This window comes from Helicoverpa zea, chromosome 16, assembly GCF_022581195.2.
Source record: "Helicoverpa zea isolate HzStark_Cry1AcR chromosome 16, ilHelZeax1.1, whole genome shotgun sequence".
NCBI lineage: Eukaryota > Metazoa > Arthropoda > Insecta > Lepidoptera > Noctuidae > Helicoverpa > Helicoverpa zea.
In genome coordinates, this window is record NC_061467.1 from 9,725,233 (window position 1) to 9,749,085 (window position 23,853).

The following is a 23,853-nucleotide window of genomic DNA, read 5'->3' on the forward strand; positions in this document are numbered from 1 at the left end:
TCATTAAGGATGATGAAGAGAGATGGAATCTAAGCACGGAAATTCTATCAAAACATGAGTTTGGTTTTCACTTGAAATAATACCAAATAATAATAAGGCCTCAATTTTAAAAGGATTAACTGCATGTTCCTTTGTGAACAGTAGAGTGCGTTTCAGTTTAGAGCCCTCTGAAGTTCGGTTGCAAACTGGATAGCTACACAAAACCCAGATAGACCCAACTACATTATTTACAATACATTACTATGCCTGTAAAGTAAAATCAGCCGTCATATACTTTCCAAACCAGTAGTTAAATAGCAACGATTGCTTCAAACCTTGTCTCATTCATACTCTCAAGTCCATCTCACCAGGGATTACACGCGTGTTAGGGATATTTTCGCGCCAAATTCCTTTATCAAAAGACCTGGGTAACTAGGTATAGAGGTTTATAGGTTTTATCCCTCGAGGCTAGCCTATTTTATTCCTTTTTGGATGCCTCGGATAAAGTGTTAAATAAAAGCGGTCGGTATTGTAAGAAAGAGGTTGTATTGATCCGAGGTTTTAAGTGTTCACGAAAATAAACTTATATGGTTAAGTTTTATGTCATATGTATGTTTATGTAAAATTGAAATGGATTCGATATTCTTTCTCCTATTATGTTTTTTGGCAGAATGAATTAAAAAGGTGCAAACAGGTATTGAAAAAGGTGAAGAGTGGGTTTGTTTCCTTGAACGCCCTAATTTCAAGAAGCACTAGGTACCTCATTAGAAAAAATTCTTACTGTATGAGTTATCCTATTTATTATATAATTTAACATTATAAACTACTGTATGCTCACAGCAAGAACAGACATGAATGGTGGACGCAAGGCAAAAGTTGCACCACAAAGTTGTACCGTGTGATACGTCACGTACGCACGTTGCATTTTGTTGGACAGTCGTAGGCGAACGAATATTGTCAATCGAAGTAACATCTGTTTTGTGTCGTGCTATTTATAGAATTATGGAATTTGTTCAGTGTTCCATTTTTAAAATTTCGAATGTCGTATTCCGTTTTATTCACTTTTTAGTTTTTTTTTTTTTTTTTAATCTTAGTAAGTATCTAAAATTAAAATTCAAATATATACCTATTTTTTTATTTTAAAATTGGCCGAAAAATTGTTTTAGTACTCAGGTATACTGATTTGAGTTTTCTCACTATCTGTGTATAAGATCTGCAACATTCCATTATAAAAAATGGGTACTTCAGGAAGGAACTGTTACTGAACTGATAGCACAGATTACTTAATAGGTAGTTACTTCGTACCTACAAGCCTAATTTCATAACAACTAAAAATATTACTTCCGAATATAACAATATTGCTGGTGCATAAGATCAAATCAAAAATAACTGTTACTTTCACTAGCATCTACATCATGAGTCACTACGTTCAAAATCTCACGTAGGCACTGCGTTCCCAAATTCTCTTTAAGAGTAAACGCGATCCGTCTCACATACACACGCTTGTTCGTAGAATCAGTTCCTACATTACAGACAACTGTCACGTAGTGCATTTAATTGCTTTGAAGTCTTTACTAGGTATTAAAACACTAATTAATATGAGAATTACGTTGTGTAAGGCCCTTGCAATGTTAATTTTAGCTAATGCTATAAATAGGTCAATGAACTTTGTCAACCTCAGAGACAATTAAAATGTCGATTTGAATGTTTAAATTTAGAACGAATCATTTGTTGGGCTGTTGAGACCGATCTGTTTAGCTAAATTGGAAGCGTTCGAAATTCAAATTCGGAATGCCATATTTTATAGTTTGCTTTTTATTTTTTCTTCATTCTTGTTTATGATATCATTGTCAATAATGTAGGGCTTTAAGATAATATTAAGACTAATTTAGTAGCGAATATAAATAACCGAAATACAAAATCATACAAGTAACAGGTACGTCGTCGTCATACTAATCGTCAACAACAATCATCTTGGTGAAATACCCACTAACTCACATCAAAAATCACAAACCTTTATTCGTTTATGACGTAACATCTCTCATAACATAATATCTACCAATAAAAGGTACTTTTTATACCGTTATCAGCTACTCTGATGTTACAGATTCCATACAATTTGCAAATTGATTCCATCCTTGAATCCAATTGTTCAATCAATGGCCGTCAGACGTAAACAAAGATGAAGAGCAGAGTTCGTGCCGTAGTGATGTGCTTGTTTTGTTTATTGTTTACATATCGATAGTTTTGCACGTGCTTTGTGAAAATACGTGTTTTGCGATGACGTAATGTACAAATCAAATTAAATTAATAGAATTGCTTTAATGTTTTTCTTAGTGTTTGCAATTAAATAACATAAAATTGGTTACTACAAGAATGTTTTAGAAACATGGTTAGGTAATGCCATTTTTTACTCATTTGAAGATTATGAGGTATCTAGACGTAAGTCTAAAATAACAGTAAATTACGATCACTCTTTACAAACAAGACGGTAATAGTGATGTCACACATATAAAGGTGATTTGTCACGCAATTTTCCTATTTAATATTCTAAGGCCGAATCAATCGTAAACAAAATTCAACGCAAAGGTCAGACGTTAGTGATGAGTTTAACAACCCGGTTCTGTTTACATATCGATATTGTTGATGTGACTCGAGTTAGGCGTCAAAAGCACTGAATTTCTAATGGTAATCGTTATTCTGCCATTCCAAACTGTTTACTCGAGTAAGAGACTTTAAAGTAGATAAGTGTCAAAATAATATTGACTAAATAACAAATCTAAATCTATCAATATTTGTCGCTGACTTTCGAAATTCACGAAAATATTATTTATAACAACAAAAGACTGGTTAATAAAGTACTCATACAATAGTTATGAAAAAAACAAAAAGAAATGGGTAGTGAGATACCTTAAAATAAGCAATCAGGTAAGTAATTACAGTAACTTCGAACAATAATAGACAGCACATTCGGAAAATAAAGCTGATATAATGATTTTTTTATTGGTGCACCTACATAAAAAATATGACGCTGATTGACACACGTTAATTTATGATATAACATAATACAAAAGATATCCCAGAGTAACGGTAATAAATAAAAATAAATAAATAAACAATACTAAATAAATAAATTTTCCCCATGTATTAAAACTTCTAGTATTTAATAGAATGTTCAATAGCTACAAAAACAATAGCTTACTACATTAACGTCAGCGTAACAACAACGTTAAATGACGAAAACTTAAATAATTACAACATAAATAAACGCGACTGTATACAGTGACTCAATAAAATCACAGAGTTTATCGACATTGCGGACATCACTACGCAAACCAGTATCGTATAGACGGGTGTACGATCTCTGAATGCATTATCGACTAGCTCGGGCACACGACAACACTGTCCGCGTGAATTAAAACCTCCTTAAACGAAAAAAAAAAAAAAACAAAAACAAAATCACAGCGTTATCTGTGCAAATAAAAAATATGGTTGCGAACGTGTGAAGTGACTTTTTGAAGAACTTTCTTATTTTTTTTGTTTGTTTAAATATTTTTTTCGTTTTTTTTTTGTTCAGTGAAAGTGTTTGCGTTTCAAAATGTCTAAATCTACACTTTTGATACGTCAATCCTTGTGAGTATTTTGTTTTTTTGTTTTTAGTTAGGTACGTAACGTACATTTTATTTTACCACTAAACGCATTTTATTTTTGTAAAATAAATATTAAATTACTGAATTTAATATTTATTTTATTAATATTATTAATTTTTATATTAAATTACTGAATTTAATATTTATTTTCCTTAATCAGTCCAGTTTCTTTTTTTAGTATTGTTGTCCTTATATGACAATATTTTTCCGAAATATCTTTAATTATTTTTTTATTTGTTTTTAATTAAATGTTTTTAAACATAGACCCAAGATAAAACTAGTTGTCGGATTCGAATAATCTTTCTTGAATTTGTTCAATCCATCCTTGAGGATCGTTTCTCAAACTGACTCATAAAAGTCCGTAAAAAGAAATAAAATTGCAACAAAGTTCGTTCCGTTGGTCAGGAGCAGTTGGTAGGCAAATCCGAGACACACAGCTATATAGACGGTATCAAGATATAACTCATAAAATACCATAAAACGAGAAGAATAACAGCCTTACTTACAAAAATCTCTAAACACCTTCTATGCAACATTTTAACTAATCGCTACTTAAAGCCTTAAGCAGTGATTAAATCTTAGTTAAGACATGCTTAAGCAACGTTTATAAGTAAGAATTTTCTTAAACAGCCCTTAAGTATTACTTTTTATTTGATTCACGTTTATCAGTAAGGCTGTAAATGAACAACCCCGTTGTTCAAGAGAAGTCGGCAGGCAAATTCGAGACTCACGGCTACAATTAGTATAAACCAAAATCCTTGACAAAAAAATAAAACAGTACTTAAATATACAAATATTACACCTACTACACTTCTGTCATAAAACCTAATTAAGTTTTATTTAGTGAAAGGTAGTTATAACAAGAGAGCTTGTTGTAACAGTTATAACATCGTGAAATGACCGTGCATCGCGTAATTATGCACATCTCAGTTTACTTTACAACGGGATGCAAATAAACGGATGCATATACAATTTCTTATAGTCATAAAATATATAATTTTAATCTGTGTAATGACTTTCTTTGAAGAGCAAGATTACGATGTTTTTAAGTATATCTGGTTGTGAAAGTGAGAGATGTATGCAAATGCTATAATAGTACCTACTTACATTATGAAGTTGAAGAGTTTGTTCGTTTGTGTGAACTCGCTAATCTTGGAACCAATGATGTTTCTTAATAAACCAGGCTGCAGTTCTATCTACGCTGATTCTGAGGTTTCAAGCCATCATCAGACCAAATTTTACATATTATATAAATGGATACTGCCGTTTTGATTACCCAAGTAACTCACATTTACAATCATAGGTAATATTATTAAGGATAGAAGCAAAAAAAGAAACCTCCTGAAAAACAGTTTTTATTATGGAGAGAATTGGCCTTCAGTTTATTTCAGATCTCATAAAAACTGCAATATCTATGAAAACAACGGATGAACGCAGTTTCGCGTAAAACGAAACGTTGTCGTAACGATGTTTATTTTTAATTGACGGAATGTTGATAGTTAGTTATAGATCCGATATCCGTATATGTGGGAAGTTATTTCGTGTTACTAGAGGAAATATTTTGTAACAGAGTTATTAGACGATGGACGGTAATGAGAGGTACTGCTTAATAAGAAAATTAAACAGGATTACTCAGAGGACCTCGTATTATATCTCTTTGTATTAATATTATAATGTAAAGCAGAAGGATTCGTTTGCTTACTTGAACTCGCTAATCTCAGGATACGCTTAAAAATACTGGGGGAAAGTCTCTTCCTCCTCCTCCGAGCCTTTTTCCCAAACTAAGTTGGGGTCAGCTTCCAGTCTAACCGGATGTAGCTGAGTACCAGTGCTTTTCAAGGAGTGACTGCCCTATCTGACCCCCTCAACCCAATTACCCGGGCAACCCAATACCCCTTGGTTAGACTGGTGTCAGACTAACTGGCTTCTGACTGCCCGTAACGACTGCCGAGGCAACTACTGGGGGAAAGTACTTAGTTATTTCAATATTGCAAAGATCTATGAAACTTAAAAACATGTCCGGATAAGTTGATTGCTTGGATTAGTAACTATAACTATCCTTGAAAACTCAATTTTTGGAATATGGAATTTCAAAATTACAACTGACTGGGGTAGGTAATCATAATGCTAAATACAAGTTATTAGGGACTGTAAACTTTATGCGGTATTCCACCATAAAAGCGCAAGTAATGGTTATATTTAAACCTACTAAAAACAATAACTACAGACAATAGCTTTTTTGACCTCTAAAGTAAGATTTGACAAAAGATAAGCTAGATTTTTCAGGTCAGTTCTTTCGTTAAAAATAACAAGACGTTATCTGAAAATACGTCAAGCAATAAAATTATCTTATCTTAGGGTTATGAACAAAAATAAAGTAATTAGTTACTTACTCATTAATTAATTGTTCAAGCGTTTGTGAATGAATAAGGGAATTTGTTATTTATCTACCTAATCGTCTGATACTTCTGTGAAAATATAAGTAGACACAGAATTATAAAGTTAAAAGTCGTGGTGGCCTAGTGGGCAAAGAACCAACCTCTCGAGTATGAGGGCGCGGGTTCGATTCCAGGTCAGGCAAGTACCAATGCAACTTTTCTAAGTTCGTATGTACTTTCTAAGTATATCTTAGACACCAATGACTGTGTTTTGGATGGCACATTAAACTGTAGGTCCCGGCTGTCATTGAACATCGTTGGCAGTCGTTACGGGTAGTCAGAAGCCAGTAAGTCTGACACCAGTCTAACCAAGGGGTATCGGGTTGCCCGGGTAACTGGGTTGAGGAGGTCAGATAGGCAGTCGCTTCTTGTAAAGCACTGGTACTCAGCTGAATCCGGTTAGACTGGAAGCCGACCCCAACATAGTTTGGGAAAAAGGCTCGGAGGATGAGGATGACATAATTATAAAGTTAAGTAAGTCTATAGTCTAACATCATGACTTGCTAATTATAATTTTCGCTTAATACGTACTTAACCGCTTAATTAATAGCTACTTAGGCATACCTATGTAAAACATTAATCTTTATCTACCTCTCCTTAAAATTTTCCGAATTAAAATTGCCCAGATCAGTAAAACTAATTGACCATTTATAAAAATCTACTGTTTAGTTGCTACAAAAGAACACAATACATATAACATCTTCAAAAACTATAACACATCCTTTTCAGTTGCACATAAAAATGCATTATTCGACATACATCGATTTATTAATTCCTCAACTGCATAACGGTTTTAACAAGACGCCATTGAGACCAAGAATTGGCATGTTGAACTGCAGTCCAAAGTCCACGTATTGTCCTACTCTATAGGGATCGGTACATTGTGCGCTTACAATTGTTTCATTGTCAGTCTTACTAGTTGTGCCAACTGAGTTCCTTTGTACATTATGTAAGAAAATTTCTGAAAAAAACGTAGGTATAAGTACCTACGTAGATACTTTCGATTTACGATGCACATAGTAAGTAGTATCTCATATCAAGTTTATCGCTTTCGAATAGGTATTCAGAAAGTAATTCGCATCAATTTACTTTACCTAATAGACGTGTAGACGTTTGTATGACTCATCATCATCATCATCATCAGCCTATAGCAGTCCACTGCTGGACATAGGCCTCTCCAAGTGCATGTATGACTCATAATATTACGAAACATAACAAACAACAAAGGACTCGTTAACAATTCAAATTAACATTTTTATTTGACGTATAAAGGCGCAACAATAAAATCTCATTTAAAAAAACTAAATAAAAAAAATGTTCCTTATTCCAAATTCAAATGCATAACACCGCTATGTACAATATACATTACCGCTTAACTAGCAGAATTATTCAAATGGCTTCTTTAATTGAGGAGTATAAACTTTATTTGACGCAGAACAGTATTGCAGTCGGTACTTTACTGCCCTTGAACTTGGTCGTGGGTGCGTTCTGTATCAAGTTCGCCTTTTATAATCCCAGCCGCATTCTCGCAAATTCTCCTCTCGAACCCAAAGGGCTTATATCCCTAACCTTTTCGAACAAAAACAGATTTTAGGTGAAAGTATTAAGGTCCAATTTTCATAGTTTTGATAGTGCAAGACAAGCGATGAATTTTACGAAATGAGACTGGTTGCCGAAAAATAAAACAAAAGACGGTCGCGTCGTAAAATCTCGCTTGCATAAAATGTTCTGTTATAAATTGTTATTAAGTTTTTGGATAAAGGTTCTTATGGCTAAAGCTTGTAAGAATTAAACAAGAAAATATGAGACAGCCACAGATAGGTGGTATTAGGTACAGAAAATAAAATAAAGAATAAAAATATTTAACGACTGTTCATTGTTGGTTTGAAAAAATAAAACCGCGTTTTTTTTTTCATTTTTCACCGAACACGGTTGGTTACGTAACAAACTTTGTTATGCTAGATGCAAAAGCCAGTAACTTACAAACAATTTTTTCCCGTCTTCAAAAAAGGGGTTCTCATTTACATGCTCACATACATACAGGGTATATTTTTGCGTGATTTTCTCACATTTAGCTGAACCGATTACGATGCGATTTTCAGCATAGCATTTGTCAGACTTTAAGGTTTTAGGGATATTATCTATTGAACTCAGTTTTATTACTTTTAAAAAAAGTTTAAGGTAACATTACTCAAAAACAGCGAACTGCAAAAATAATCTTTTTGAATACATTTGAACACCCATAACGGTAAATTTTATACGTTGTGACTAAGTGCACAATACTTGCTGCATTCCTGTTTTAGTCTTCAGTAACCCAATCGTTTTAATTCAATCGTGCAAAGCGCCATTATTTGTGACATACTGTGTACATTGACCCATTTCAGTTTACCCGGTTAGTAAGTTTTGGCTTGAGTACACTGACGGTCAATTTTATATAACTTTAGTACAACGTGTAATTGAATAGGTATACCTTTTGGGTATGTGTACTTTTCGCTTTTTTTCGTAAAAATGTGTATAAGTAATTTCCTTAAAAACTCACAAACCAAAGTTTTAAACTAAGTAATTAGCCGTATAATTGCATACCTATATCTATGTAAAATATAGCATAAAAACAATATAGAAACAAATACATACCCATAGCTATCACACCGATTCATCATCATCATCATCATCATCAGCCTATAGCAGTCCACTGCTGGACATAGGCCTCTCCAAGTGCACGCCACTGAGATCGATTTTCGGCTGCACACACCGATTAGTAAATAATAATACCAACAGTCGGCCGACTGTTTAGTTTTATAATATTTTTTCTAAACCACAATTTTTTCACCAGTTTCCACCGCCAACGACGGCACATCGCCGGCTCGTCATCTCAGCAGACTTCCACGTCACCACAACGTCGGAATGTAGCCGCTCCGAAGATCGCAGAAGCAGTGAGGCCATTCAGCGAGATCCCGGGACCTATAGCCTTGCCTATGTTGAGGCATTCCGCTCATGTACTGCCTAGGATTGGTGAGTTACTTGTGTTTTGGTTCCGTAGTTCTTGATGATCATAAATAGGTGCCATTTAGAGAGACAAGCTTCTTCCCTTACCCACTGCCAAGGTTGGTGAATTGTTTTTATTTCGATTGAGTAGATTTTGAATCAGATTAGGTCCTATGTTGGATTATATAAAGCAAAAACTAATACCCCTAACTTTCGATAACATTGTTCTTTGTTCTATCTGAACAATCTACTGTTTATTTAACTCTACACACACTGCGTCACGGGATCTTGTTAGACGGACGTATTGCTTCCAAGTACCATTTAAAGTATAGAATAAATATTTCAATATCAAATTAGTATATTATTTCTTTTAATCCCATACCTCCTATAGGTTATGGGCCCAGTGCGAAAAAGGACATTTAGTAGTGAGAACATTCAGTAGTGCGTAGTGACAGTAAAGTGCATAGTTGTAAATAAAAATAAAGTTGTGACAATGGAAAAAGTGAAAAGAAACATTAAGCCTTTTAATGGAGAAAAGTACAGTGTATGGAAATTTAGAATTCGTACACTGCTTTCAGAGTTAAACTTGCTCAGTGTTATTGACGAAGAAATTCCTGGAACGCGATCCGCTGAGTGGGAAAAGAATAATAAGGCAGCCAAAAGTATTATAGTCGAATATTTGGCGGACTCATATCTTAATTATATTAATGAAAATGGGACTGCTCAAGCAGTTTTTAAACATTTTGACGCGATCTATGAAAGGAAAAGTGTAGCAACTCAATTAGCGCTGAGAAAACAATTATTGGGATTAAAATTAAAAGCCGATATACCCTTGATCAAACACTTCTCAACATTTGACGATCTGCTGACAGAATTATCAGCTGCTGGAGCTAAATTAGAGGAAACGGACAAAGTAGCTCATTTATTACTTACTCTCCCGAATACATATGATGGCGTTATCACTGCAATTGAGACACTATCTGAAGAAAATATCACTCTCGGTTTTGTAAAAACTAGACTATTAGATCACGAAGTAAAATTAAAAAACGAGAGTCGTGATACCAGTTTAAAGATACTCCATGTTGAAGAAAAATATAATAAAAACAGATACAATCGCACAAAACAAAACTATTTGAAGAATACAACATTCAAGAAAACAAACAAACAAAAATTTGTGAAATGTCATTACTGTGGACGCAAAGGACACAAGAAACAGGATTGTTTCTATTTCAAAAGACAGACAAATATACAAAACAATGCCCCAGAAAGGACAAGACAAGTCCAAACTATTGCCCTGCAAGAGGGAACGACCTCGAATTCTTCTTTTTCAGGATTTGCGTTCATGACAAGCGCATACCATTATGAAAAAGACCACTCGACAATTAAATTCCTATTAGATTCAGGAGCGTCTGATCACATCACAAATAGAGATGATCTCTTCACATCGTTTGAATGTTTAAATCCTCCTTTAAAAATTTCAGTAGCTAAAAACAATACATTTATTTCAGCAACTAAAAGGGGAAACATAAATCTTATCAGTCAAACAGGAGTGCAAGGAATACTTACAAATGTATTGTTCTGTGCCGAAGTACCATATAATTTAATATCGGTATCAAAGATGCAGCAAGCAGGATTCACCATAATATTTGATGACAAAGGCACACAAATTACAAAGGAAGGTAAAATCATCATGAAAGGTAAGACATTGAATAATCTTATAGTTCTAGAGTTTAAAATACCAGTAATAAAAGGGGAATCCGCTTCCCAAGCATGTTATGTTAATGAAAATAAATATGAATTATGGCATCAACGCCTAGGACATATAAGTAAAACTAAATTCCTGCAGTTAAAATGTCATAATATGATTGATGACTTAGATGAAATAAATACCGTAACTCCAAATGATAAGTTGTGTGAAGCATGCATAAATGGGAAGCAGACTCGCCTGCCTTTTAATAAAGTTAAAGACAAAAGTTACATTAAACGCCCTCTGTTTATTGTGCATTCAGATGTTTGTGGTCCTATAACACCTCCAACAATAGATAACAGAAATTATTTTGTTTTATTTGTTGATGAATACACACATTATTGTGTGGTGTATATGTTAACTTACAAATCAGAAGTGTTTACAGCTTTTAAAGACTATGTCGCTAAAAGTGAGGCTAAATTCAATTTCAAAGTAGTAAATCTTTATAGTGATAACGGTGGTGAATACTTATCCACCGAAATGAAAAACTACTGTAGAGAAAGAGGCATAAGCTATCATTTAACAGTTCCTAGGACCCCACAGTTAAATGGTGTTGCAGAACGTATGGTTCGCACAATAACAGAAAAAGCTCGTGCTATGTTAAATGGCACTAAAGCATCAAAACGTTTTTGGGGAAATGCAGTTTTAACTGCAGTTTATTTAATAAATATTACGCCTACGAAAGCTTTAAGTCAATCAAAGACACCATACGAGATGTGGCATGATAGGAAACCAAGCGTTAAAAATCTCAGAGTTTTCGGTTCAACTGTATATGTTCATAATAAAACCAGTAAAAACAAATTTGACAATAGGTCGTGGAAAGGAATACTGGTAGGTTATGAACCCAATGGTTATAAAGTTTGGAATACAGAATTCGAAAAATATGAAACTGTAAGGGACGTTGTAATTGATGAGACTAATTTTATCGAATCTAGGCCTTCATTACGACCTGAACGGAGTAATAATACATATTCCCAAGACGAAACTGATAATGACTCCGTAACAAAATCAGTGTCTTATAAGTCTCATAGTTCTGGCCCTAAATCAGATAGCTCTCAATCTGATGAATGCAGTACAAGTAAAATTCGAAAAATCGGTAGTCATGAAATACCGAATGAACCTGAAAATGAATCTGAGAGTAGTTTGAAACACAAAAATCAGGATAAACCTGATGAATTTTTAAATTTACGAAGAAGTGAAAGACTGAAAACATGTTCGCGTAAATCATATAATGAAAATGACTATGATGTCTATAGTGCGTTATCCATCACAAGTAATATACCAAAATCATTAAATGAAATTAAATCTCTGAACGATAGGAATCAGTGGGAAAAAGCAGTCAGAGAAGAACTCAATTCTCTTAAGAAAAATAATACATGGACATTAGTACCAAAACCATCAAATAAAAATATTGTAGACTGTAAATGGATATTCACTATTAAAAATGACGTTTCAGGTCAACCTTCAAGATATAAGGCACGTCTTGTCGCTAGAGGTTTCAGTCAAGAATATCTTAGTGATTATAATGAAACATTTGCACCAGTTGCTAGAATAGCAAGCTTTAGATTCTTAATTAGCTACGCAAATCAATATAATTTACTGATTCATCATATGGATGTAAAAACAGCATTTCTAAATGGTACACTAAAGGAAGAAATCTACATGAAAGTTCCTGAAGGTGTAAAATGTAAAGATAATTACGTATGCAAATTAAACAAAGCTCTTTATGGCTTAAAACAATCAGCTAGATGTTGGTACGAAACATTTGAACAATGTCTCAAAGAAATAGGTTTTCAGAACTCCCCAGTAGATAGGTGTATATATATGAAAGGTAAAGGAGACATTTCTAAAAATATTTACGTAATCTTGTACGTCGATGATTTGGTTATAGCATGTGCAGATTTGCAAACAATGAATAATTTCAAAGCATATTTAATGACTAAATTCGAAATGACCGACTTACACGATATCAAATTATTTTTGGGCATTAAAATAGAGAGACACCATGATAAAATTACTTTAGACCAAAGTGCTTACATTGAAACCGTTTTGAATAAATTTAATATGAGTGATTGCAATCCTATAAACACACCGATGGAGCTTAAATTAAACTATGAAGCTCTTAACGCTGATAAGAAGTGTGACGCACCATGCCGTCACCTGATCGGTTGTTTAATGTACATTATGCTTTGTACGCGTCCGGACTTAAGTACATGCGTAAATATTTTAAGTCGGTACACAAATAAGAACAATAAAGAATTGTGGTTATGCTTAAAGCGAGTTTTAAGATATATCAAAGGCACAATTGATTTGAAGTTAACATATACAAGAAATAATTACAATAACATCCTAAGTGGATATGTCGACTCAGATTGGGGTGGCCACGATTGTAATGATAGGAAAAGCACTACTGGATATGTGTTTAAATTATTTGATCAAAATACAATTACATGGTGTACAAAGAGACAAACATCAGTAGCGGTCTCGTCTACTGAATCCGAATATATGGCTTTATATGAAGCTGTTAAAGAAGCATTATGGCTTAAGTCTCTGGCAGAAAGCATAAACTTAAAAATTAATAAGCCCATTATTTTATATGAAGATAATAACGGATGTATTAGCATAGCTAATAATCCAACAAGTCATAAAAGGTCTAAACACATAGATATAAAATATCATTTCTCTAGAGAACAAGTTGAGAAAAATGTAATAAAATTAAATTATATTTCCACAGGTAACCAGTTGGCAGACTTGTTGACAAAACCTTTACCAGTCGTGTCTTTTATAAGACTGAGAAAAGGATTGGGTATAGAATAAGTTTTAATTTAAGTACAATTTCATTATGAAATGGTCTGATCAGGTTTTTCTGGGTTTTCCCTGATCCTGTGCAGCAAATGTTGGACCATTATTGTACAGTTGTCCCAGACCTTACTTGGAAGTATAATATGTTACGTCGTATTTATAAGTTGGTATTCACTTTGTAATGTTGAATTGTAGACTAGATACTGTATAGTAAACTAACGAATGACTAAAAGTTAGGGATTAATTTTTGAGGGGGCGTGTTGGATTATATAAAGCAAAAACTAATACCCCTAACTTTCGATAACATTGTTCTTTGTTCTATCTGAACAATCTACTGTTTATTTAACTCTACACACACTGCGTCACGGGATCTTGTTAGACGGACGTATTGCTTCCAAGTACCATTTAAAGTATAGAATAAATATTTCAATATCAAATTAGTATATTATTTCTTTTAATCCCATACCTCCTATATCCTATTTAGGAAGATGAGCTGCTTCCTGAATCCGGGTAAAATATGAACGACCAACCAACAGTGAAAGAAGTTTTCAAATCAGTTCTGCAGTTTCAAACCTTTTGAGGTACACACAAACAAACTTTGTTCCTAATATTAAGTTAGTTTATATTATACTACACCTGCATAGCTTTGCTGATTACACAACTTGTACTTAAGTGTAATAAGCTCCACAGCTAAACCTAGATAGAACATTCGTAGAATTACTAAAAAGTTCCAAGTAAGTAGTATAAAAACTCTTGACTCAAATTCTATCTAGATTGCAGTTTTATACATTACCTAATGACATACCGTGTCAGATTATTTCGTACACTTTGTACCGTTGTTTGTACTGTGTAAAGTTGTGCCTAAATGTAAAATTGTAAAATTTTTTGGCCGAAATTTTGCTGATTATTTGCCCTAAAGTAAAACGTGTTTCTTTGTTTTATTAGTCTTGTCATTTTTCGCACTTTGTATACCCAAGACTATATCTACATGCCTACCTACTTACTTATTTTATTTTTCTTCGAATACCCAAGACTATATCTGCTTACTTACTTATTTTATTTTTTTAACTTATTCCTGGGACATTTAGAATAATCTTAAATTCTTCTAAATTGAATTGTTATAAAACACTAAGACAACAATGATTTAGGTAGCTAGATTTTATTAGTACGGAGCTATTTGACTACACAGCATAATGTAAATTAGTTTTATCAGTAAACAATGTAGTTCTAAGAAGCTATTTGACAACACAGTATACTCATAAATACACTAGCGTGCAATAAATCCCCCCAACGGTTTCAGCAATATTCTTATCGCAAACCTAATGTTGTAACAAGTTCAAAGTTCAAACAACAAACCAGTATAAACTAGTTCAGTTCAGCTGATAACTGATCCCCTATGACACCATAATGACCCATTTCCGTGCAATGTAGTGTAACACTTGAAGGGACTAAGAGCGCGCGCATACAACTAACTTTTAGTCGGCCGATAGTTGTTTTAGGCTCATGAATCAATATGAAGATGAATGGAAGTATACACGTAACATCGATCAGATATTTGACTGGTATCAGACCGACTAAAAACATTGATAGAAAACACGATTTGCTGAAAAAAATATTTTTTCCTACCTTAGGGCGGCCAGTCGGCCAACTGAAAAATTTGCAGTGTGAGGCTAACAAATACCATAGAAGCGTGTTAATAATTAATTGATTTGTTTACATGCATATGATAGGTATCAGGTGTTAAGGAAAATGTTGGTTTTAATAAAATTTTATTGTTTAATTGCTTAAGGATATGATGAATGTTATTGTTTTCCACGTGGAGAGTATTCTAATGGGTATTGTACCTTGAATCCATATAATTTTCTGAAAAAAAACACCTTTGTATTTGTCGTTATTTTTTACCGTGAAAAACGTATTTTCTCACTTAGTTGGCACTGATTACTGAGTTAAAAGATACATAGATCATATTACTATATCAATATTTTTATTTACAAATTCTAGAGAATCGTGATTATCAGAGATTACCTACTTATTTTTGAGACAACAGTACAAACCATAAACCACTATTAGTTGCGAAGTATAGCTTCGCCTAATTCCATAATTAAAACTATGTCGTCTTTAGTTATAGACAGTACATAATAAGTGCTATTTATACTTAAAGTATTTATTGTCACTTTATACGGAGTCAATAAACCGCAGTTAGGTATGTGGTAATAATATATGTAATTACGATGCGGCTGACGTTCCTCTACACGATAATCACTAAGCCCCTTACTTATAAAATCTCTAATCACCTTATAAGCAACATTTTAACTAATCACTACTTAAAGTCTTAAGTAATAATTAAATGTTAGTTAAGACATGGTTAAGCAACGTTTATAAGTAAGAATTTTCTTAAACAGCCCTTAAGTATTACTTATATTTAATTCACGTTTATAAGTAAGGCTGTATATAATTACAATTACTGAGCGCTAAGTACATCATTAATAACGAGTAAGGAATGCGTGGAAAGCAGTGGACGTCCTATGGCTGAGATGATGATGATGATGATGAATGCGTGGAATAGACAAAAGAATATTCACTTAAGTTCTAAATGTATATTTATTATATATATTTATTTCTTTTCTTTCTATGTTCACAAAAGTCGTAGGATTGTCTAAAAGCTAAAAAGCATTTAGGCAAAGAGGTTTGACTTACAATAAATTAGAAAGAACACAATGATACAGTTGGTTGTATTATCATATTTTTATAAAGCCTGTATTTTTTAGAGAAATAAACTGCTTTGATACTTATATCGCAGCATGCTGACGTTCTTTTAAAAAACCAAGAAACCATACCATACACGTAACATGTATTATACATACCTACCCAACTTTAATTTTGAAAAATAAACCAGTATCCAAAAGCTACAAGTTTATTGCTAAAAATAAAACGAAGTTCCCATAACCCGTTTTATGGGAACCCGCCCGTATTCACATCCTTTTACGGTGTCTGACTTGCGCACACGCAGCGACCGTCGCGACGTGCGGCGCCGGTATCCACCATATTTGCAAATTAAGCAGATTACTTTCAATTTATCTTACTTATGTAATACTTTCTTGGAAAGATGTCATTAAAGGCCTCGCAGTTTCTTAGTATTGGTTTGAGAATTCTTGTTGCAGAATTTTATCAAGTGTATCAAGTAGGTAAGGAGTGAACAAATGTATTTTAAATTATGAATCGCTAAATTTATCGTCATACTTTAAAATCCAGATAAAAAGTTAAGGCTAATCCATTCCGTATTTTTTGCGTTGTAGACTGACGATAAATATTTCAAACATAATACTAATCTTGTAACAAAAAATTGTTTTCTACAACTCAAAACACTTCAGAAAAAACTCAATTCAGGCAATACCGTTTTCAATAAAATCGAACTAAATTGTTGCCTTATTACATCAAGCCACGTTTGGGGTGAATGAACTTACATTGTTGGGAAGCAAGGTTACATGATTTTACGTAGCTAGTTATATTTTCAGATTTGGTTTATAAAAAGTTAATTAAAGTTTAGGGAAATATTCAAGATTGAAAGTTATATTTCAATAATGCAGGTACCCATTCCTTGGATGTATTTATTCAATAGTTTTACAAAATGATCTTATTATAGGGAAATATTAAAACTAAGTATCAAAATATTCATCCGCATCGCTGTCAGCTGGGATCGTGCCCAAAAGGCAGGCTGTACTGCCACGCTGGATGGCAAATATGTAATATGCAATAATGCAGGTAACTACGACCATAACTTAGGTAGGTAGGTAAAGAATACCTCTATTAATTAAATTTTAGGATTTTATACAAGTCTGTTAAAAAAATAATCAATGTTTTAAAACACAAAAATAGGTAATTAACATGGCTAAGTACAAAAAATTATTTCGTATTTCTAATTAACAACTGCGAAACCCTCTTAAAATTGCAGACACGCCAAATAAAGTCACCTCAATAAATTCAAACAGTACCTACATACAAAAAATCTCATTTAATCCGTACAGTGCCATAAATCGCTACGCCACATTCACTAAGTTTCGCTGCAGCGCGAATGGCTCTCATTAAATTTCATTAGCGAGCGAAACCGCGACTAATGTCTGCTAATAAAACAGACAAACATACTAATGTCTGTTTGTAGTGAATTAGTTTTAATGGGTATTGAATACTTTGGGTATAAACTTGAGAATAAATAGAAAGGTATATTCCCGCTGTCCCTCACCAACTTCGAACTGGACGGTGATAATATAAAGGCTTGTGTCCGTATCTCCCACAGGGGAAGGTTGAGAAGTTTTTTTCTAAGATGGGTTTGTGTTCACCACTGGGAATGAAGTCGGCGGGGAACAACGGGAATGTACAAAAGTATATTAAGATATTGGAGGCAATAACATCGCCAATCTGCCTTGAGCAATCTAACGCTCATTCTTTCCCTATATGAGAAGAGAGAATGAAAAAAGGCTTATGATGATGATGATGGGCGATATCCCCACTTATCAAGAGAGTTATTAAAAAAGGGGTAGAAATAAAACTCACCGTCATTACAATTGACCTAAGGTCCTAACACGCAACAATAGCTTTTATTACCGCGCATAGACCAATGAGACCTACGTTTATATAACTTTAGAGCCCAATAGTTATAAATCTAAGTACCGATCCCAGACGTACTTTCGCTAAGTCCAAATATAGATTTAGACCTACTTTCATTCCAGTTTATATCGTTTACGCCACTTGATATAAATCTACTACGATACTTGTATTGACTCCCGGTTTTGCTTAGACAATATTGTTTAACTTTTCGCCTTCAGGACTGTCTTTACCTTGACAATGAGAGAGTCATCTTATTTGCAAAGACTTGCTGCAAAGTTCATATTTATTGTCCTTTATTTGGGGTTGTAAATAAATATGTTTTTCCATACCTCCTAACGTTTTACTTGAAAAACCTTACAAAATAGAATAAAATAGAAATAAAAATCTATAACCATCCCAAAGAGCCAAGCAAGATTTTAGAAATTAACACCTCCTGACTCAGTCTTGAGACATAATTGCAAAGTTTTTAACAATACGTCGAGGACTGAAGTATTTCATTGTTATTGGCACTGAAGCAACTGAAAGATGACGCAATAGAGGTCAAACTAACACTAAAGTTTGACCAATTTTCATTTCAAAACAGTGTCGTTTATAAACTTGTACTACAGTGTCCAACTTACTCTATTAGATCGAATTTAGGATTTATCAAATAACTCAGTAGTAAAATATTATGTAAAAAAAACTTTCTTCGTAAAAAACGTATGTTCGGAATATTCCGAACATACGTTTAAACCAACGCATCGGAGAAGGAAGCGCATATGCGCTTCAATCTAATACTTTCAATAATCTGTTCTTTCCAATATTACATTTGTCAACTCTTCGACAGGTCTGCTGAAAAAAGACATTAGATTCATTTATCATTGATTTCCAAAAGAGCTTAGGTACTCGTGATCATCTTCATTCTAGATCATTCGATCAAAAATGATCGTCTTCTAACATTACCTATCTTCAACAGGGAGCTACCACCACACCGTAGGTCTCGGTCTACTAGAAGGTCTTCGTGACAAATATGGAGACCTGGTGCGACTGGCTAAGGCTTCTAGAACACGCCCAGTCCTGTATGTCTTCGATCCTGAGATGATGAGAGAGGTAAGGTATTATTTTAGACTTCTTGCAAATCAAATGAAAGTTTCGATAAAGCTTGCCACTCTATTATAGTTATAGTAAAGTCTTCCCATAGTCTGTGCGTCTATCAGAATCCCAAGTTCAGAACAGATTGTCATGCTTTATTGACATAAGTTAAATCATCAGTAGGACTACCCCACATGTGCAATGTGCATGAGTAAGTAGGTATGTAATAAATACGTAAGTTACGTAAATAAATTCAAATTAATTCCAATTGCAACACACGCGTCCTGAGATCTCAATAATGTATACTGCACTTTTATTTATATGCACTCTGACTCACGGTGCACAAACAATACTGCGCAATACTGTTATCTAGAGTTTTTTGAGTCAGTCTGTCTGAGTATAAATAGTACTTCAGTGAGATGAATGAACTTTTTCATAACAAAAACCAACATCTTTTTTGATAGTGAGATTCATAGTGTTATAGTGTCCGATTGCCTTCCGTTTGACAATGAAGGTCTTTCTTAGTTTTTAATGACGTCCAGATCTTTGGCTACCATAGCGACTATTCTCTCTAAAGGAATCAGCCAGCTGCGCAGGACATATAACAGTGCACAAGCAGTTGCTCAGACACAGTTGCACTTTCTATTCCTTCACTCTCATGGTTCAATTATAATGCAGGAGAGGAGACAGATTAGATGCATGACTGCCATTTATCCTTGAGATGTTCACAAACATTGTTTTGGTTTCCATAAAAAAATGGTGTAAACAAAATGAAACGTCCTTATATTGATCTAAAGGAAAACATGCGTCGTAGTTATATAGGTACATAACATTTTAATCAACATGTTATTACTTAATATGCGGTCTGCCCGTCAAGTAGGTGCGAACTACGCAGTTGAAGCTTAGAACATTTTATTGACTGGACCTGGTTTGAACATAAATCTCTATGCAAAAAACTCTGCCAAGGAGACAAGATAGCATAACAAAGTTACTGATATTTAACCAACTTTTTGCCTCTCTTCATACCTACTTTCTTCTTCATCATCATTCTTGAAAATCAATCGTTTTCTTCTTTTATCAAAGGTACCAGACCTCTGAAAGTACATACTCTTATGTGTGATCTCCGGTATCGTACTTGGCAGGAGGGAAGGCTCGGTGTTACGTCTCTGGTTCGTTGAATAGTCCACGCGTAGTGTGCACCATGTTTTTATCACGTGGTCACAAATTGTCAACAAACTCCTACTACATATTTATGCGAAAATAACTCGAATGTTGATATTCTGGCTTCGAGTGCTCGTATTATTGTTATTTCGCAGTTGTATGATAACAAAATTAATTGCATTCTGTATGAGATAAGCCAAGGACAGTAGTAGTAGTTAAATTTATGTGATGGGATCTTAGATTAGAATATAATTTTGGGAATGTAGGATTAATATAATATTAAATAACGTTTTTGGGAGAAAGTTAATTTTGTCGCATAATTCGAATTGGAAAAATGCTCCAGAAAAAGTTTTAAATAGGTACTATCACAGTGTGATAAGTATACCAAAAATTCGGGTCTAACATGCTTTAAATGGATCTCAATCAATAGGTGAAATAGTGATTCATGAATGAATGACCGTGGCTAGCTATCCCTTCCTTATCTATCGATCACAAAGCTAACAACATCCTTACCCACTTAGCTACGAAACATCAAACTGCCAATGATATATTACTTTCTCTTCAACTCAAACAAACTAGACTAATAAGATTCACGTTGTCTGCGCGTGATCATAACAATGACAGACTTTTTACTTTTAAATTCGTTCTCATTCGTTACGTACGATCGTATCTAGGCTTTGCTCAACTTCCTGAGTCGTGATAACTTAGACAGGTTTTATTAATATTATCTACATATAAAGTATAATCAAGCTGAAGAGTTTGTTTGTTTATAGCCAATAGTTTTGGAACTTCTGGTCCGAATTGTAAAATTCTTTCAGTGGTAGATAGCCCATTTATCGAGGAAGGTTATAGGCATTTTTTATCCCAGTGTATAAAGTAATTCCTGTAGGATGCGAGCGAAGACGTAGGCGATAACTAGTTAAGCAATAAACTTCTGTACGCAGCTGGTTTATGTCCTAACTTTGGAGGTCAAATTTGGCAATAAAGTATGTGCCAAAAGGTTTCCGGTTGCTTTATAAAGTCTGCTTAGAATCGTAAAACTTGCGAGATGTTAGATGGCAATAAGTGATATTTTTTATATTAGAGTTTTTTTCACATAGCTTGGACAAAGTTTAGCAAACGATTTTATTAACGAAGGAAGCTGCTAACTTACGATGCAAATAAATTTATTTTTATGCTCACAAATAGACAGATAGACATTAACGTCTACCATTCACACGTCAATAAAATAAGATTACTTGCTAGTCATCAAACTACTTAATCCACAAAAGAAGTTATGCACTTTCTATACCTAACCCAAAAGTTAGAAAGTAAACAATTCTCATACTGTAACAGTGCAAATTAACACTATATGAGGTCACTTGCCAAACTGTAAATAATGTGTGTTCACTTTCAAATTATACGTCGCATGTCATGTGACGTCTTGTCTAGATTTCCAATGCTAATGCAGAATAAATTAATCAATCCTCATTTATATTTTAAATGCCAAAGTCTTACTATATACACAAAAGTTTAGAACATAATTTTGACCTTCGGGGGCATTCACCTGAAATGGCGAGTCTACAAAAACAACAATTCAATTGTGTATTCAATTGTGTGTATTTGACTAATTTCATTAAACAATTGTTACCCTATTTCATCGAACATTCAAAACAAACAAATAAATTGTTCTCTAAGCCTGTTAGTACTTACAATACCCATAAACAATTACCTATGACATGTGCATAAACAAATAAACAAAAATGTTTGTTACATACTTCCCAAAGACTGATACATATTTTTTTTCCATTATCACCAAACTATAAATACGAAACTGTAATATCTATGACGCACGCAAAGGTCACACAATCATACACAATAACTTAAACATAGTTACGAATTATCGAGCCATGTGAGGAAACGTAATTATTGATGAAACTAAGAACATGTAGTGGGAAAGATGAAATAATTTTACCTATTTGCAAGTGACATGATATCAGGTAAAGAAGTATGAGAAAGGGGAGCCATACTGTACTAATTCCAAATAAAAAATAGGGGTGGTAAAGACAGGATAATGATGAAAATTGACGTACACAAGAGGTCCGGAGACATGCCGGCGAAATATTCAAAACATCACCTGACTGTAGGTACGTGGCCTGACCCTAGGTATAAGAAGAGAAAGGAAAGTCTTAAAATGCATTATCAGGAGTACTAAATACATTGTAATTTGAATATCACAAAAAGTATTTACTACTTGATATTTATAGCAAATCTAGATATCACGAATTGATCGTGTCAATTGCAATATACAACAATATACATGCGATAACCAATGACATGATTATGTAATATAACATAATATCTATAATTATTACACGATGATTTGCGATAACAGTATAACCAGCATCTGTCACGATAAGGTTTTTGTGGTCCTAAATAAATGAAAGGCAAGGAACCAAAAATAAAAGTTATGCAGTCCAAAAACGCACAAACGCTTCTGTGTTATAAATGTTCGCCCTAGCAATATTGTGTCATCTCATCTTCTGAGCCTTTTTCCCAACTATGTTGGGGTCGGCTTCCAGTCTAACCAGATGTAGCCGAGTACCAGTGCTTTACAAGGAACGACCAGGGCAACTCAATACCCTTGGTTAGACTGGTGTCAGACTTGCTGGCTGCTGACTACCCGTAACGACTGCCAAGGATGTTCAATGACAGCCATGAACGCTACCTTTTATCCGAGTGCAAAAATTAATTCTTAGAAGCAGGGAGTGAAACCGCTGCCCGAAGCTAGTTGCGTCGTTGTAATAATAGACTGGAAGCTGACCTCAACAAACTTGCACTGAGATAAAGATAGGTCAGTCTAAAATTAGCTCAAATAACGAACTTCAGAAGGGAAGTTAAGAGGAATTTATCACTTAGCTCTTAAACTATCTTACTAAGTAGACTGGATGAAAAGTATATTAAATAGCATTTTGCACATAAGGTATAATTTTTTATCATATGATTAACGTTTCATAGTAAAAAATATTTTAATTTCAATATCAAAACATTTGCCAGTTTTTTTCCCGATATATTTTGTTATGAAACTAACTTACGTCAAAACTTATCTCGCTTACTTAAAAGATCATGCATTCAGTAGCTGCTGAAAACCATAAAAATAAATAAGTTTTCGTATAAAACCATCAGCTTTACAGATTATAAAACTTGATAGTTTAACAATGAGTGATAAATCAATTGATAGGTATGATATTTGACAATGGCTTAATGTTAAATGACGTCACAAAAATATGGGTAAAAATATACGCTTCAATGTATAGAAAGAAGATATAGAAAGAAAAGGGTTTTCACATACTGTGAGTGCAAGTAATAAGTTCAATTCTAAAAGTAAATAAATCTAAGTAAGTTTAAACTGCTTATGTTTACAACTTCATTATTC

The 23,853-nt window shown here is 33.7% G+C and overlaps 1 protein-coding gene across 1 annotated transcript in view; it reads left to right on the top strand.

The window, feature by feature from the left end:
• Positions 1-3,427: 3,427 nt before the first annotated feature.
• LOC124637463 (probable cytochrome P450 49a1) overlaps positions 3,428-23,853 on the top strand; it is a 34,478-nt gene continuing 14,052 nt past the window's right edge. Inside the window, exons 1-3 of the mRNA XM_047173962.1 lie at positions 3,428-3,612; positions 8,901-9,079; positions 19,162-19,295. Coding sequence (XP_047029918.1) covers positions 3,578-3,612; positions 8,901-9,079; positions 19,162-19,295 — 348 coding nt within the window. The 5' untranslated portion in view covers positions 3,428-3,577. The remainder of the gene's footprint in view (positions 3,613-8,900; positions 9,080-19,161; positions 19,296-23,853) is intronic.